Raw genomic sequence first — 18270 nt, 5'->3', positions numbered from 1 at the left:
AGTGACTCATTCCCCAAAAGTTTGAAACATATACTCACTGTGGTAATTCCATGCCAGTTTTTCTTGACAAGTGAAGCTGAGTTTGATGTATTTCTCTGAATACTTGCACTTGACATTCTTTCTGCCATTGCCATTTGGCAATGTAACAAAATATGTTATTTGTTGAGTTTGGCAATAATAAAGATATGATAAAACAGAAGATAATAATTCGAATCAGACAGTGATAAAATACCTTGACCATGAGTGTCATGAACGGGATAAACCAGCATAACACAGCAAATGGTAGCTTAATAACTAACCAGAAATACTTCACTCTGTTCTACTATTCCTCCCACCTCCTTTTGGATAACTACATTTTACTGCATAAAACAAAATCAAAGTACACACCTGTAAAACGGTGCTGGATAGCTGATGCAACTAATACGTTCAGCAGTTTGGTGACTATTGTGCTAAACAATGTTATGTGTAATTGCATGGCAGCTAACAGGAATTGAATGAGATGGCTCGTCATCTTGACTTGTAAAGTACACATCCTCACAATCCACCGTGTTATCCAGGATTGCTTTGAATCATTTAAAACACAATAGCAGTATATTTCTGCAGTTAAAGGAGGACTGATAATTACTGAAAATGGCTCAGTGAGGTGCTCAGCATATCGAAACTTCACCAGGGCTGGCTACAGATTTTGAATCATGGGTGTACTAGGCTAGGACCTGGAGCTACAACCTGAAGATCATAATTAATTTTCTCTAAAGGGATTTATGTAATAAAATGAATGCTCATTTATTAATTTGGGTCAAATTTTTCCCACTGCATCTTCAGCAAATTTGAAAGTAAATGCAACACTCTTCGATTCATTACCAAAAAGTCACCCTGGTCCATGGACTACCAGTTGAGAAACACTGCCCTAATGGATAACCTGTGGTGAACACTAGATGACCTGCCATATTGTTTGAACGGAACAATAATGCTTAAAAATTCAACGAAGAGGGTCAGTGAATAACGTTTTGAAGGGAATTATATGAGACGGTACTTGAATGTAGTTTTGATGAGAAAAATATTAGCTATCATGCAAAGATTCCACAGGTGATGTGCATTCTCTTAAATGTTAAAGAATAAACATACAGTTGCAAGTTGCATTTAGGTAATGTGTGCAGGAGTATTTGTGTAATTTTTAATGCCAGAAGTCCTTGCAAAAGTACAGATTCCTTCATAAGTAGAATTAAATAGCCATGAAACTATGAGCAATGGTTGGAGCAGCTGTCTTGGTGCTATTATCGTTTAGTAAATGCAATTTAGACACTTAGACAGTAGTCTTGTATATATGAATTTCATTTATTTATTTGTTTTGCTTACTTTTTACAAAATTTAATCATCGTTAGAATTTATAAATCCGCTCATTTGTAATTGTCATTTTGCATGTCTGTTCACTAGCTCAGTTACTCATACATTCCCATAGGATTTCAGTTCAGATCTCCGAGGATAATGATCTCAGTACTTTTCCTTTAATTAAAAGTTATATCTCACAGTATTCACCTGCCTACTCAAGAATATATGCATTATATATATATATATATATATATATATATATATATATATATATATATATATATATATATATATATATATATATATATATATATATATATATATATACAGTATATATAATTCAGTTAAAATAAACCATACGGATTTTGTTATTAGTCTGAGTATTTTCCCGTAATTAGAATTTATATACTTTTACAAATGCGCAAGTACTAACGAATATGTGCTACTGTCTTAACTGTTAATAAATTGTGTATATTATTTTCTAACAGACGCTAGAGGATTACGATCTGCGTGTTGCCTGTAGGACAACGTTGCAAGGACCTCCAGAATGTCGAACATCTCATCTTGTCATTTCCGATGGGAGCAACCGTCGAATGAAGTAAGTAGAGCAAATCTAGAATACTCATAGGAATGTGTAAGTTTGTCGATATAAATATTACGTAGCTGGAATGCAATTATGAGAATGTGAATCTAAATGTATAGGTGCGCTCTTAAATATTTCATCCATTTTCTGGGCTCTTTCCTGACCCATCTGTAGTAGATTTAGATTAGAATGAAGTGTGAAGTATCAGTATATTTCATATTTCTTGTGGTTTAAGGTAATCAGACATTGTTATCAGCCTTGTTATTAGGCCTTCAAGGAGCCCATTTGTTTTCGTTCACATTATTATTTTTATTTTTTTTGTATTTTATTTTATTACAACAAATCCGTTTACATTCTGTTACTTAGGAATGCACATATACTTATGTTTATAAAAAAATGGTTTAAAGCTAACAAAAGTTATTGAACAACCAGTTATATACAACGAATATGTACATTACAGTAAATCATGCATATTTATATCCAAGAATTTTGTACAAAATAAACCTGTTGTACACTTTTTCTTCAATGTTTCTACAATTATGAATCTCTGTGCCATTATTTGACCAATAAATTTTGCCCTCAATTTATGGTAATTTAAACCTTACACCCTCTGTTCACCCACAATTCAACGATGTAGGCAGTCTTCACAAATGCTATTATTTACTACACCCAGCTGACAAAGCTTTTCCTTAGAAGGCAAAGCCTCATGTATTTACCTATATATATTTCTATCATAAGGGTTTATAAATTTAACATTAATGTTATTCATATTATTTTCCAGTCATAACAAGGGTATTTTTCAAGAGCTGTTACTTCACCGTTAACACTAAATAACTCATTATACATAACCTGATTTGTCATAAATGGAAAAGTTTTACTCTGGAACAAGATCCTTAAATGACTAACAATACAACGATACAGGCATACCTACACTTGGTTTAGGAATTAAATTATTTACACAAATATACATGTAGTAATACGTAAACGTAAGAAAATGACTCATTAAGGTATACTTTTAAAAGTCTGGATACCAACATTACTTGAGGCTTATAGAATATATTTATCAAACCAATCCCTCTTTGATCTTGAGACAAGTATAACGTTTCTTGTTTAATTGCCTGATAACCATTGTTCCAGATGTAACGAAGAATAATTTTTTTTTCCATTCCGCATAAAATTCTTTTGGCATCGGATAAATGTGTGCCAGGTACCAAATGTTCGAGCTAATAATCGAGTTAATGATAATAGATTTATGCATGAGTATTAAACGCTTGCTATGTAGGGCTGTGATTTTGTTTATTAAATTTTCTTTTACAAGATTCCAGTTGAAATTCAGGCATTCTTGATCATTATTAGAGAAATAAACACCCAGTATCTCTATCCTGTCATGTTTTACGCCTAAACAATGGAGCTCCCAGTCATCTCTATTACTCCATTTCCCAGTTCCAAATACTGAGGTCCTGTTTTTGTTCAATTGAGCACCTGACACTTTCGAAATCATGAATCACCTTTCCAGAACATTTAAACCAGTTTCATTCTCAGTAAAAATTGAATCGTCAGCATATCCAGCAATTGACAACTTTTTGGCATTTGGCAGAGATAAAGAAAAAGGGGATAACTGTTTTTATCATTCTGTAAAAAGGATCAAGGTACACAGCAAAGAGAACCATTAAAAGTGGTCATCTCTGTCTCACTGGTTTTTTAACGGCATATAGTTTGGATAACAAACCATTTGCAATCACAGAACTAGTTAAGTACCAGTTGTTCCTTGTCCTGTAGTGACAGACAAACCATTGAGGATTAGTCCTACGGTAGATTTAAAGAAGAATAACCCCACCCCAAGTTGTGTTACTACCAGGAATATGAAGAGAACTACGCCTGCAAGTGAAGAAACTCAGGATTTACATGCACAAGAAGGATCAGGTGAAGGATCTTTGAGCTTAGAAGAGCTGTTCCAGGAAAGTGAAGTTTCCCCTAGTACTAACAACGAAGAGATTTCCCAAGAAGAAGAAGAACCTGTTGTTCTTGAAGAGACAGAGTAGTCACTGTCAGAGCGTTCCTGAAGATAGTAGTGAAACTACAGTAGCAGAGTTAGCAGATGTTGAAAGTTCAGCCATTGAAGTTGGTCAAGTGACTAGAGAGAAACTAATGGAACTGCAGAAGAAGGATATAACGTTATCTAACATGTTCTTCAGAGTTGTTGATCAAGAAGAGATGCAACAAACTCCTACCTGTTGTTATCTAAAGGATGGTTTGCTAATGAGGAAGCACAGACCTGCAGATAAACCAGGGAATGCTGAATGGGGCGAATATTATCAAATTCTGATTCCATAATCATTGAGGAAGCAAGTGGTAGCAGTAGCACACTAGTCTGGACATATGGGAATCAGGAAGACTGTAGAGAAGATTATGAAGTATTTTTTCTGGCCTGGACTTCACAAGGGTATTAGCAGGTTCTGTCGAGAGTGTTACACCTGCCAGGTAGCTGGAAAATCGACTGAAACCATTCAGAAAGCCCCCTACAACCCATAGAAGTTAGAGGAGAACCCCTTTAGCAAGGTTATTATAGGTGTGGTTTGGCCGCTTCCAACAACAAAGAAAGGAAATGAGTATCTGTTAACCTTAATGTGTCCTGTGACAAGGTATCCTGAGGCAACTCCAGTGACAAGTATACGTGACAAGGTAATTGCTGTGAAGTTGGTGGAGTTTTTCTCCAAGTCTGGAATACCAGAAATTGTGCAAAGTGACTGAGGAACGAACTTTACCTCTAAATTGTTCCAGGATGTGATGAACTTGTTTGGGGTGAAACAATAGTTATCAGCTGCTTATCATCCAGACAGTCAAGGTGCCTTGGAAAGGTTCCAACGGACATTGAAAAATATGTTAACAAAATACTATTATGAGTCAGGAAGAGAATAAGATGCTGGTTTACCCTTAATGTTGTCTGCAGTTAGGAATGCTTATCAAGAAAGCAAGGGATGTTCACCTAATGAGATGATTTTTGGTCGGGAAGTGAGAGGTCCATTGAAGATTCTTGCAGAGAATTGGGAAGAAAATCAAGAGGAAATCCAGGGAGAATATATGAAGAACTTGAGGAAATGGTTAAGAGAAATTAGAAAATTCTCTTTAGAAAATCTGAAAATAAGTAAAGAGAAAATGAAAAGAAGATATGATGCTATGACTAAACTAAGAAGTTTTAGTGTGGGTCAGCAAGTTCTAGTGATCTTACCGCTGAAAAAATTTCCCCTTACCAACAAATTTCAAGGTCTTTATAAGATAACAGAGAAGTTAAGTGATCGAACTTATGTGACTGAAACACCAGGAAGAAGGAAACGACAGGGGAAGATGCATGTGAATCTTTTGAAACCTACTTCTCAGAGACTAAAACTGAAACAGTTTCAGTAACAGACAACTTCCTCCACAGAGGACGAGGATGGCTACGATTGAAACCAGATGGCTCATTTAGGATGTGTACTGATTATAGGAAACTGAATTCTACCAGTGTGGCTGACAATTATCCCTTGCCTCTTATAGATCAGTCACGTACTTGATAATGTTGGGCAAGCCAAGTTTGTTTCCAAGATAGATTTTTTAAAAGGGTATTATCAAATTCTCTTAGATGAGAATGCTAAATTGCTGTCAGCTTTCATTACTCCTTTTGGACTGTATCAATACACTGTTTTGCTGTTTGGTCTGATGAATGCATCTGCAACATTCCAACAAGTGATGGATCAGCTACTAGGATCCATAGAAGAAGTGGGTGTATGCCTTGATAACATAGTGATTTATTCTACAACCTGGGAAGAGCATCTGAGAATTTTTTAAAAAGTGTTCAAGAAACTACGGGAAGCAGGACTTACAATCAACTAAGAAAAGAGTGAGTTTGGAGAGGCAACTGTTCAGTATCTGGGATTTGAAGTTGGAAAAGGGCTTCTCGCTCCTGTTGACGCTAATGTAGAAGGTATCCATAAGGCTACCCTACCTACTACCAGGAAACAACTACAAAGATTTTTGGGCATGGCTGGATTTTATCTCTGATTCTATCCAAATTTCTCTGCCATAGTAGCTCCCTTAACTTAGTGTTTGCAAACATATAATGTAAAAATGAAACATTTTAGGAAGGAACAATGTAGTTGCAGATTAATTATCCCGTTGTGAATCGTTGGATTCAAACCCGGGATAATTATTCTCTTGTAAAATGTATAAATTATGGTTTTTCCAGAATGTTACAATATGTTTTGTAATTGTCGTATGATTTTTTTATATACGAGTGTATTCTGTATATTAATAATAGTTATGTAAAAATGTCTTTCTAATGTCAGATCTCACAGATATTTAATGATTTAGATAATTTAACAGCGTAATTTAAAAAATTTGGAATTAATATATGTTTCTCAATAATACCATAATAGAGAGGAGATTTAGTCAAACTAGACCAGGTGGCTGGGTTGCCATCGAGAAATCGCTCTGTTTTGATTTGTATGTCAACACTTGAGATAGGGGACGGGCGCTTGGTCAGCAAGCAATTTCCTGTTAGATTTGTGCGTTATCCGACAAGAGATAAGAGATGGGCGCTGAATCACGTAGACCAACTTCTGTCTCATGCGAGAAGGGAGACTTGATTGCAACAAAGCACATGTTGAATAACCATACCCTTTGTAATACCCTTTGTTTGAACTTGTCCGTCTCTGGGAAGAATTAAGCACATGGCCATTACATCATTTAAACCCTGATCACATATTGTTCTGATTGTGTCTCATGTGACCGGTGGTCTAGATTGTTCCATGAATCTCAATCCCAAAATGTTTTACATGATGTCATTCAGATTCTATGGATCTTGGTCCCAAAACGGTTTAGAATATTCTTTGGCGTTTTAATACAGAAATCATATTCATTCTGATTTTGGAGACCCTTTGTGCTCTCTCTCTCTCTCTCTCTCTCTCTCTCTCTCTCTCTCTCTCTCTCTCTCTCTCTCTCTCTCTGTTCAAGAAAGAGAAGTTTGTAACGTAAATTAAATTTATTATGGTCATTGATATTAATCTTAGCTTTTGAGATATGATAACTGTAGTAATTAGTGTTTTCCCAGTAGCAGTACCTATCAGAAAAGTGCAGTACAGTATTTGTGGTAATCTTGTGAAAGCTTTCACAAGCTTGTGTCAGGTAAAGTGAATTTTACAAGTCTAACCATGGTTAAAAGTTTATTTTTGAAATGAAGACCTGTTATTCAAAGTGAGTTGGAATTTAGTGAGCTTTGTTTAATTTGATATATGTTTCTTCGACCAGTCAATTAAGTGAAATTTTTTGGTGAATTTATTTCATTTTTACATGTTTTTGTATGTTCTTGTATTTGCAAATTATTTGCTTAATAAGTGTTTCTTAGAGGTTTGACTTTTGCTTAATTAATTTTGTTTCACATATTTGATGAATTGATTTTGTTTCTTATCTAAATTCAAGCATCAATCAAGATTGTGAATTTTGATTTCAAGTACAGTAATAGTAAATTTTCTTGAGAGGGAAATTGTGAATTTTGATTTATTAATTTTGAATTAAAAATAATTTTTATATTTAAAGTTTTTGCAATAGTGTTTCATCTATTGACCACCATTGGTAGGAATTAAATGTGAATAAATTAGACTGATAGATATGTTTTGTTCCTTCAGTTTTTACTGATCTGACTCTAACTTGGGGAGACAGCTACAGTAATGGAGTTATGCCCTTTTGCTTTAGTATATTTCTTGTTTAGGTAATAATACACTACAATTGTTTTGATATTTTGATACCTCACGTGGTTGATAAGCTTTTTTAAGGGATCACTGTTGCCTTTAGAGTACAGTACTCAGTCATATTTTTATTGTTATGAGTGAGAGATCAGTTATCCGGTTGTAAGTGAGGTAAGATTTGAATTCTATGATTAGCAGTGCAATAATCAGGTACTTGGAACACTTCGTGACAATATATGTATATATATATATATATATATATATATATATATATATATATATATATATATATATATATATATATATATATATATATTTCCTCTTGAAGTGCTTATTGTGTGTATTTGTGTTCGTCTTGTTTTTCATTTTTATTATTATAGCTAGTGTTACATTCTTTTATTTTGTTTTATTTTATTATTTGTTGTGGCTTACTTTTTATCTGTAATTATTGGTAATGGTCGTAAATTCATCAATTCCACTTTGTACCTACTAAGTTGAGTGAGAGATGTGTTGGCAATTTTGTGAATTTTTCTGTGAAAAATAGCTTTTCAATTGTACAGTCATGCTACAAGTACTGCTTCCGGTCCCTTGATGTTTCAAACACAAGGCATATAGGCATATATTCAGCTAGCAGTATCTAGCAAGCATTTGCCAGTCAGTGCAGATGCACAGAGACACTAACAATTCAGTGCACAGATAATGTGCCAAGGTGACAGGTTCTTAGTTACTCATTAATGGATATTTTGCGGGCACTCATTATCCTGAGAGCCAAGCTATAACACTTCCATTTAAAGGAAATTATAATTATTATTGCCCTTTGTTTACTATATCTGATTTTTTTAAGAAATGCAGTATTATTTTTTGTGGCTCAGCCTAATCCATTTTGTTTTTGCCGGGAGGTTTTTATTTAGGTACTCAAAATTTTTATATGCTTGTTATGTCCAAAGACCTTAAACCTTTATTTAAAAAACGTTGCTGATAATTAACCCAGGTCTAACATAGTAATGGTATATATTACCTTTTATCTATGACTATTGGTAATGGTCATAAATTCAACAATTCCATTCTGTACCTACTAAGTTGAGTGACAGATGTGCTGGCAATTTTGTGAATCATTATAGCTCCAATTGACCATTCCACACAACCTCTACTATTTAATACACCTCTCATCTACATCTATCCACCTACATCACAGCACCAACAACCTTATACAGCAAATGAATACAGTGTGCAGCATCCTATAAACAGTTAATGTATAAAACACAATTGTGTTTTATGTTTGTTTTAAACTTTCCATAAGTAAAACCTATAAACATGATGAACAGTTAAATATAGAAAACAAACTTTTGCTTACTGTATATGAATTATCTTTTAACAGATAACCTATATACAGCACACATTCACAGAAAATTAAAATGACCACGTAATTTTCAAAGTATATATAAATATTGGTTATACTTTTGCTAAAAATAAACAAACATTATTTTCTGTAAGATTTCTTTTGATTAACCATATAACCAAAAACACAGATTTTCCTTACCTAATGTTTTGTTACTTTCTGTGCACATAAATATGATTGCACAGTACAGTATAGACCTGTAATTTTTTCACACCCTCAGCTCTGAATATTTAAATTATAACTTTTAGCTGAAACAATGAAATAAGTATAGAAAAGTTCCTCCAAGAAATTAGTCTTGAGCTCTAGAACTGGCCTGTTAATTCATATTGTATGTAAGTAATATAAAAGTGAGTGTTTAAGATTTTTTTTTTTGTATATTTTTACCTAAACAGTCATCATGTGTCATGAATGTGGTTTTTGTGATTATCAGTTGAAAATGTTTTCACATTACAGAAGATAACTATGTTCCAGAACTCTGCATCAGCAGTATGGTATTCTAGAGCAAAACCTAACCCTCTCATCTTTATGTGCTTGAGATAATATTTCCAATTTCATTATTTGATATATTTTAATTCTCCTTTATATTTATAAAAAAAATATTCTATTTCAGTTCTACAATTTTTATATTTAAAAGAACATTGGCAATATATAAGATTTATAAGTTACTGTGCAACCACATTGGCCTACACAACATTCGGCATTGCAGATGTTCCAAACAAACCTCATACTTCAGTGCATCTTACCACCTATCAGTCAAGCAAACTGTATTTCATTAAAGTAAGGAAGTTAAGATTAAGATTTATATAACACTCCTGATAATTATATCTTTCTTTGAACAGAAATATCTTTAAGGAGATAACATAAGATATTCCAGACTCTACCTATTCTTTTGTATTTGCATGAAATAACAAAGAAACGAGCAGGTAAAGGTTACTGCTGATTTATTACAGATCCAGGCGGCTTATATTGCGGCCGACTGACGCCGGCCGTGAGAGACAATGGAATTGACTGTGACCTGAGGTCGAGAAACAATAAACAATAATATGCAGTGAACAGTACGAATTACAATACGAAACATACAGAGACACAATATAGATACAGTCTTGATGCCTGTGAATGAAGAAACATGTGATACACAATGTGTGACATTCGTATAAATACCATAAAGTAAAAATGATTAAAATGCGTGACCTGGCACGTTTTAGGCGTGACTAATTTAGCTTGAAGAAAACGAAGTCACCAAAGAAAACAAGCTCAGCGGAGACTTAATTAATGGCGCGCGAAACACTATCCTGGCGCCGGGTGGTGACTTTACAAATACTCCCAAGACGAGGGACGCGTCTGATTAATCCCCTGTACCTGGTGGGACGCTGAAGGTGCAGCGGCTCCTTGAGATAACTGAGGGCCTCCCGCCTGTGAGGCTGCTGTTTGGGCGGTCCCTTCCTGGGGCGGCGCGCCTGCGGGGTGAGGGCGTGCTGGAGTGCGTTTGGGCGGAAGGGTGCTGCGGCGCTGCCGGGACTCTCCGACAGGAAGGCGGGCTTTAGCCGGTCTGGAAACCCAGTCGTTCCTGCCTGGAAGTGCCAGCGGAACGCCGTGCTGTTCGTTCCAGCACGCGGAAGGGTCCCCTGTAGGGCTTAGTTAGTGGTGGACGGACGGCGTCGACTCTGACGAAGACGTGGGTGGCGGATGACAGCTGTGGCGGCACGAAGGTGGTTGCTCTGTCGATGTATGAGCGCCTGCAAAAGGCGAACTTGCCGCCACGCCGCGGAGCCTCTGCAGAGATGGGGAGTGGCGATCATCCGTCCGAGCTCTCCCGGCACCACGAGGGGTTCCCCATAGGTTTGTTCAGCTGCGGATGGGGTGCCGTCGGCTCTGGGGCGGTCCTCAACCCGAGGAGGACCCACGGCAGCTGATGTTTCCAGTCCTCGGCGGTGCAGCGGGCCATGAGGGATGACTTTAAGGACCTGTGGAACCGTTCAACCAGGCCGTTGGCGCTGGGTTTATGCGCTGTGGTGGTGTGGTGCGTGGTTCCCAGCAGTTGAGCCAGGGCAGACCACAGCTCGGAGAGAAGCGGGGCCCCTGTCGGTTGTGATGTGGTCGGGGCGCCAAGCGGCTAACCCAACTGGAGAGCAGGGCCTCGGCGCGCGCTGGCGGTGGCTTCTTGCATGGGCGTGGCCGGGCCACCCGTTGAACAGTCTACCACCGTGAGGAGGTATCTGGATCCGCCTGATGGGGAAGGGCCCGACGACGTCGATGTGGATGTGGCGGCGGCGCCCTGGTTGTGGGAACTTCGCCTACCCCGACTGCGTGTGCAGCGACCCACTTTACTGGTCTGGCACTGCAGGCACTGTTTTGCCCAGGCTGTGGCGTCCTTTTGCACCCCGTGCCAGACGAACTTTTTGAAAGCAGTTTGGCCGTGGTCCTGCCGGAGGGTGTGAGAGGCCGTGGATGATGTCAAATACCTGGCGGCGGCGTGAGGCTGGAACCAAGGCGGGGCTGGCCTGTGCTGATGTCACAGAGCAGGCTGGGGCCTCCGGGGCGAGGGGCACGTCCGCCACTTGAGGGATGTGATGGCGGTGCGGTATGCTGGGGTTTCTGGGTCAGCGGCCTGTTCTCTGGCAAGGTCCTGGTAATCACGCGTAAGCTGCACTGCGTTCAACTCGACTCTGGAGAGGGGCGTCTGCTCGGGGATTTTTCTTGCCGGGGAGGTACCTGACGGAACAGGTAAATTCGGCTATGGCTGAGAGGTGGCGCTGCTGTCTGGAAGACCATCGTCCCCTGCTTCGTGAAAGCGTGAACCAGTGGCTGGTGGTCTGTGAAGATTGTGAAGGCGTCCCCTCCAGGAGGAACTTGAAGTCCCGCGGTACATCGCGCAGAGTTCCCTGTCGAAGGTGCTGTATCGGGACTCTGCGGGAGTGAATTTCTTGCTGAAGAAGGCGATGGGCTGGGGCGCCGTTGATGATTTGCTCCAGAACAGCACCGCAGGCAGCGTTACTGGCGTCTGTCGTCAGCTGGAGGGGAGCCTTGGGATCCTGGTGTGCCAAGGCGGTTGCCTTGGTGAGGGCGGCCTTCGTCCGGGAAAAGGCCTGCTGCTGGCTGGGTCCCCAAGACAGGGACTTGGTTGACCTTTTAGGACTTCCGTCAGGGGGCCGTGGTGTGCTGCGATCCGGGGATGAAGCGCCTGTAGAAGTTTACCATCCCAAGGAACTCCTGGACGGCCTTGATGGAGGTGGGTGTCGGGAACTTTGCTACGGCTGCCACTTTCGATGTAAGAGGGCGGACGCCTGTCGGAGATACCTCGTGACCCAGGAACTCTGCTTTCTGGACGCCGAATGTACACTTGTCAAAACGGACAGCGAGGCCGTTTTCTTGGAAGCGCTGGAGGACTGCTTTGATGTGCCTCTGGTGTTCGCTGTGAGACCTGGAAAATATGAGAATGTCGTCGACGTAGCAGACGCCAGAATTTTAGGTCCCCAGGATGCTGTCCATGAGCCGCTGGAAGGTGGCCCGGCGTTCCTCAGCCCGAAGGTGGAGAAGGCGAACACATAGGACCCGAAGGGCGTGATGATGGCTGTCTTTGGTATGTCCTCTGGCGCAACAGGTACCTGAAAATAAGATTTAAGAAGGTCCAATTTAGTGAATATTTTGGCCCCGTGAAAGGAGGCCGTAAGGTCTTGCATATTGGGCAGAGGGTAGTGGTCGGGCTCCGTTGCAATGTTGAGCCGTCTGTAGTCGCCCCCAGGGTCTCCAGGAGCCGTCCGGTTTCTGCACCATGTGGAGGGAGGCCCATGGACTGGAGGCTTTCCTGCAGATGCCCATCCGTTCCATCTCCGCGAATGCTTTTTCGCCTCCTGAAGGCGCTGAGGGGAAGCCTGCGGAACCGCATGTGTCAGGGGCCCTTTAGTCACTATATGGTGGTATATGCCGTGCTTGGCTGGGGCCCGGGGACTTAGCGAAGCTCGGGCTTAAACACCTCAGGGAACTCCGACAGAAGGTGTGCGTGCTGGTGGGGGCGACGGCGCTGATGGTGGGTCTGGGTCGCCGTTAACGGGAGAGACCGGCAGGAGTCGGTATCGGGCGCTGCGCCCCACGTCGACTAGCAGGCGAAGTGCGCCAGAAAATCGGCCCCAGGAGTGGGGTTCCTCGTCCGCGACGATGAAGTCCCAGGAGTAATTCTGGCCAAGGATGGAGATCGACAGGAGCCTGGTGCCGTAGGAGAGGATGGGGGTTCCGTTGGCGGCCGTCAGGAAGGCGGCCGGGTCTGGTGTCTGGTTGCGGTCCTCTCTGGATGCTGGGAAGACCGACTTGAAGGCTCCTGTGTCGACCAGCATCATCCTGCCGGAGGCGGTGTCGCGGGCGTAGAAACCTACTGTTTTTGAGGCCCTGGGTTCTTGGCTGCCATGGCGGCGGCCTGTCCTGCTGGCCGCCGCCACCCCGTTTTTTGAGCGGTTGAACGAGCAGGGCGGCAGGCAGTTTCAGGCGTCCTTTCCGAACCACTTGTGATAGCGACAGAAGCCCGGGACCACCGTCTACTGTGGTTCGGTGGACGTCTGTTGGCGATGGCGTTGACGGGCTGCTCGTCCTCTTCAGGCTGGACGGAGCTGACCGGCTGAGTGGCCGGTTTTAGCCGCTGTGAAGCCTTGACGGAGTCTGTGAGGTGTTGTGCCGCCTCTATGAGGTCCTCGACAGGCATGGTGTAGGGGTGAGCGATCTGGTTGCGTACTTCCGGGAGGAGTTGGCGAAGGAAAATTTCCCGTACGAAGCTTATCTCCTGCCGCTTGTTCGTGCCACCCGAGACTGGTGTTGACAGGAGATCTACGACCATGCCCCAAGCGTCTCTTGGATCGAGGTCGTGGCGTGGGTTATTGGCAAGGTCGATAGCACGGGCGGCCCGCTCGGCGATGGGCAGGGAGCAAGCTTCGAGGAGGAACTTTTTTGTGGTGCTGTATGTGAGGGTGAGTGTTTCGGGTACCCGCGAGATGAGTTTGTTGTACACGTCCTCCGGAAGGGCGTTGAGCACTGTGTCGGCCTGTAGGATTTCGTCCGTGAGGTCTGCGATTCTGAAGTGGCTCTCCACCCTGCGCAGCCACCTCGATGGGTTGCCCTGCGAAATGGCGGCAGCTTTAGGGTGAGGGCGGCCGGTGTGTTGCCCGGCCGTCGTGTGTTCGGGGCGCTGGTGTGGAGTTGCGGGAGGGCCCGATGCGGGGCGGGGCGGCTGCGATGGGAGGTAGGTAAACCTCGGAGTCGCGGGTCCGCGTTTAACTGCATGAAGGAGGATATCCGCGTCCATGCTCGCTCCTTTGACCCCCTTACTGGAGTAGGATACTTCGCGTCAGTACGCGCACTTTCGTGCGCCGTGTGGTTCGCTAGTGGCGCTGGTGGGGTGCGCCCGGCGAGTCAGCACGCTCAAGCGCTGGTTACAGCGCCGTGTTTAGGCCGCTAAAAGCGTTTTTGGAGAAATCCTGGAGCCAAGACTGAGTCGCCGTGTGAGTCCGCTAATGGCTCCGGGATACTCCGGGGGTCACCACTGTAAGGTGTCAAAGAAACGAGCAGGTAAAGGTTACTGCTGATTTATTACAGATCCAGGCGGCTTATATTGCGGCCGACTGACGCCGGGCCGTGAGAGACAATGGAATTGACTGTGACCTGAGGTCGAAACAATAAACAATAATATGCAGTGAACGAGTACGAATTACAATACGAAACATACAGAGACACAATATAGATACAGTCTTGATGCCTGTGAATGAAGAAACATGTGATACACAATGTGTGACATTCGTATAAATACCATAAAGTAAAAATGATTAAAATGCGTGACCTGGCACGTTTTAGGCGTGACTAATTTAGCTTGAAGAAAACGGGAAGTCACCAAAGAAAACAAGCTCAGCGGAGACTTAATTAATGGCGCCGCCGAAACACTATCCTGGCGCCGAATTGGTGACTTTACAAGTCTTCTGTATTTGAGATTAACCTTCACGTAACAATACATATATATATATATATATATATATATATATATATATATATATATATATATATATATATATATGTGTGTGTGTGTGTGTGTGTGTGTGTGTGTGCGTTTGTAAGAATGAAAGCATGTGGAATGACGCTATGTCACGTTACAGGACTGCCATACTGGAAAGCTCTCAAAACCTAAATACATCTCAGCTAGAAGCCTTATATATATACATATAACTGTATATGTATATATATATATATATATATATATATATATATATATATATATATATATATATATATATATATATATATGAATATAAGAAGGCCCATAAAACACTATTTAAACGTTGAAACCATATATTTCGGGCACTTGCTTCTGTGCCCCTGTTCACTGGTAGAATATGGACAGGTGGAAAGTTACAATGGTATATATACAAAAACATAAAGGTGTGGCCTGAGGCCTCCGATGGTATGGAGGTGGCGTTTCTTAGGAAGGAGGAGAATGACCAAATTCCCTAGTGGTTTTGGCCTCATTAGCTCCCGTTTGGCGATGGATCTGGCGGTCTGGCGTTTCTTGGGTCATCTTCTTCAGGAGGGTTTGAGGATTAAGGTGTCGATGTCGTCCAATTTACAATGTCCTCCTAACAGGTTCATATTGTTGGTTTGATTGATGATAGCAGATTCCAGCATCTTTCTTTTGTACGGACAGCTACTTTTGAAAACCAACTCCGCCCCACTCCAGTTAATGACATGCCCTGTATTTCTGATATGTAGGAAAATTTCCGAACTCTCCGGGGCGTAACTTACTGATCTTTTGTGCTCTGTTATTCTTTGCGAGAGTAGATGTCATGACAATTGCTACACGGTATCTTGTAAACTCGGTTCTTCCCTTTTGTTATTTAAGTATACGTTAATAAAGCGAACTCCCGATGGATTTGGGATAATGGAAAATGAAAGGATTGCTAGACCTGAGTTATTCAGTGACCTTTTGGATGTTTTCATCATACAGAAGCTTTATTTTGTTGTTGAAATCTATTTGTCTGTTGTGAGTGGGACCTCTATAGTATATTTTATTCCTTTTGTTAATAGCCCTCTCAATAATGTATGGTGGATATAGCAGTTGTGTTAGGTGTTGGCAGATCGTGTTAAATTCTTTATCCAGGTACTCATTTGAACATATCCTAAGTCCTCTGAGGAATAAGTTGCACCCTACCATGATTTTTATGGAGACGTCGTGGTAGCTTAAGAAATGAATGTAGGAGACAGCGAAGGTGGGTTTTCTATATACTGTAAATGCATACCTGTTCTGTTTTCTTATGATCAGTACATCTAGGTCTGGGCAGTTTTTCGTCCTTATCCCATTCCGTTTTAAATTTTATGGTCGGAACTAGCGAATTTAGCCTAATAAAAAATTCATTAAAATCCCCAGCTATTGTCCCAGAAGTAAAGATATCATCTACATATCTAAGCCAGATAATATGATCTGGCTTAGACACGTAGATGATATCTTTACTTTCTGGGACAATAGCTGGTGGGGACTTTAATGAATTTTTTATTAGCTAAAATTCGCTAGTTCCGACCATGAAATTTAAAACGGAATGGGAAAAGGACGAAAAACTGCCGTTCCTAGATGTTTGATCATAAGAAAACAGAACAGGTATGCATTTACAGTATATAGAAAACCCACCTTCGCTGTCTCCTACATTCATTTCTTAAGCTACCACGACGTCTCTGTAAAATCATGGTAGGGTGCAACTTATTCCTCAGAGGACTTAGGATATGTTCAAATGAGTACCTGATAAAGAATTTAACACGATCCGCCAACACCTAAGGCAACTGCTATATCCACCACACATTATCGAGAGGGCTATTAACAAAGTGAATAAAATATACTATAGAGGTCCCACTCACAACAGACAAATAGATTTCAACAACAAAATAAAGCTTCAGTATGATGAAAACATCCAAAAGGCCACCGAACAACTCAGGTCTAGCAACTAAATTTCATTTTCCATTATCCCAAATCCATCGGGAGTTCGCCATTAACGTATACTTAAATAACAAAAAGGGAAGAAGCCGGAGTTTACAAGATACCGTGTAGCAATTGTCATGACATCTACGTAGGTGAGACAGGTAGAACGCTCTTGCAAAGAATAACAGAGCACAAAAGATCAGTACGTTACACTCGGAGAGTTCGGGAATTTTCCTACATATCAGAAATACTGGGCATGTCATTAACTGGAGTGGGGCGGAGTTGGTTTTCAAAAGTAGCTGTCCGTACAAAAGAAAGATGCTGGAATCTGCTATCATCAATCAAACCAACAATATGAACCTGTCAGGAGGACATTGGAAATCGGACGACATCGACATAATTTAATCCTCAAACCCCTCCTGAAGAAGATGACCCAAGAAACGCGACCGCCAGACCCATCGCCAAACGGGAGCTAATGAGGCCAAAACCACTAGGGAATTTGGTCATTCTCCTCCTTCCTAAGAAACGCCACCTCGATACCATCAGAGGCCTAAGGCCACACGTTTATGTTTTTGTATATATACCATTGTAACTTTCCACCTGTCCATATTCTGCTATAGTGAACAGGGGCACAGAAGCAAGTGCCTGAAATATATGGTTTCAACGTTTAAATAGTGTTTTATGGGCCTTCTTATATTCATATTACACTGTAGTATTGCAGGAAAAGAAAGACATTCATATATATATATATATATATATATATATATATATATATATATATATATATATATATATATATATATATATATATATATATATATATATATATATATATACTATGTGTGTGTGTATTGTAAATGTCATGTAACTGTTGTTAATTTCACACCAGTCCTTGAGCATATTACAATTTTGTGGCCGTGTTTAAGCCAGAGTCACTGCTTTACCAATTATAATCATCATTATTATTATTACCCCTATTCAGGCATTAACCGTATGAACCAATTCCTTTGGCAGATTGTGTTCAAGCATAGCATCAGCTGGGATGACCAGCAAAACTGGAGACTTGGTTATCGGATTTCAGGTTTTCAGAAGAAAGGCTGCTGGAAGATTGAAATATGAATGTACTGTGGCTGCTGTAAAGTCAGCACACAAGGCCATGTTCACCGTGCCGCCTCCATCAGGTAGGATACGACAAAAAGGCTTCTTTTACGAGAGTATTCCACGCTAATTTCCTCTTATTCCTTTACTTTTCTTCCTATTCTACATTTTACTACTTAATTCATTCTCGATAAGTTTTTGC

The 18270-nt window shown here is 41.0% G+C and overlaps 1 protein-coding gene across 1 annotated transcript in view; it reads left to right on the top strand.

Moving 5' to 3' along the window:
* LOC136829555 (uncharacterized) overlaps nt 1-18270 on the top strand; it is a 183568-nt gene that overhangs the window by 106757 nt on the left and 58541 nt on the right. Inside the window, exons 5-6 of the mRNA XM_067088396.1 lie at nt 1818-1927; nt 17985-18151. Of these exons, the coding sequence (XP_066944497.1) occupies nt 1818-1927; nt 17985-18151 (277 nt within the window). The remainder of the gene's footprint in view (nt 1-1817; nt 1928-17984; nt 18152-18270) is intronic.

The sequence above is a fragment of the Macrobrachium rosenbergii genome, chromosome 44 (genome assembly GCF_040412425.1).
Source record: "Macrobrachium rosenbergii isolate ZJJX-2024 chromosome 44, ASM4041242v1, whole genome shotgun sequence".
NCBI lineage: Eukaryota > Metazoa > Arthropoda > Malacostraca > Decapoda > Palaemonidae > Macrobrachium > Macrobrachium rosenbergii.
Note: the sequence above shows the minus strand (reverse complement) of the source record. Positions and strands in the feature narration are given on the sequence as shown.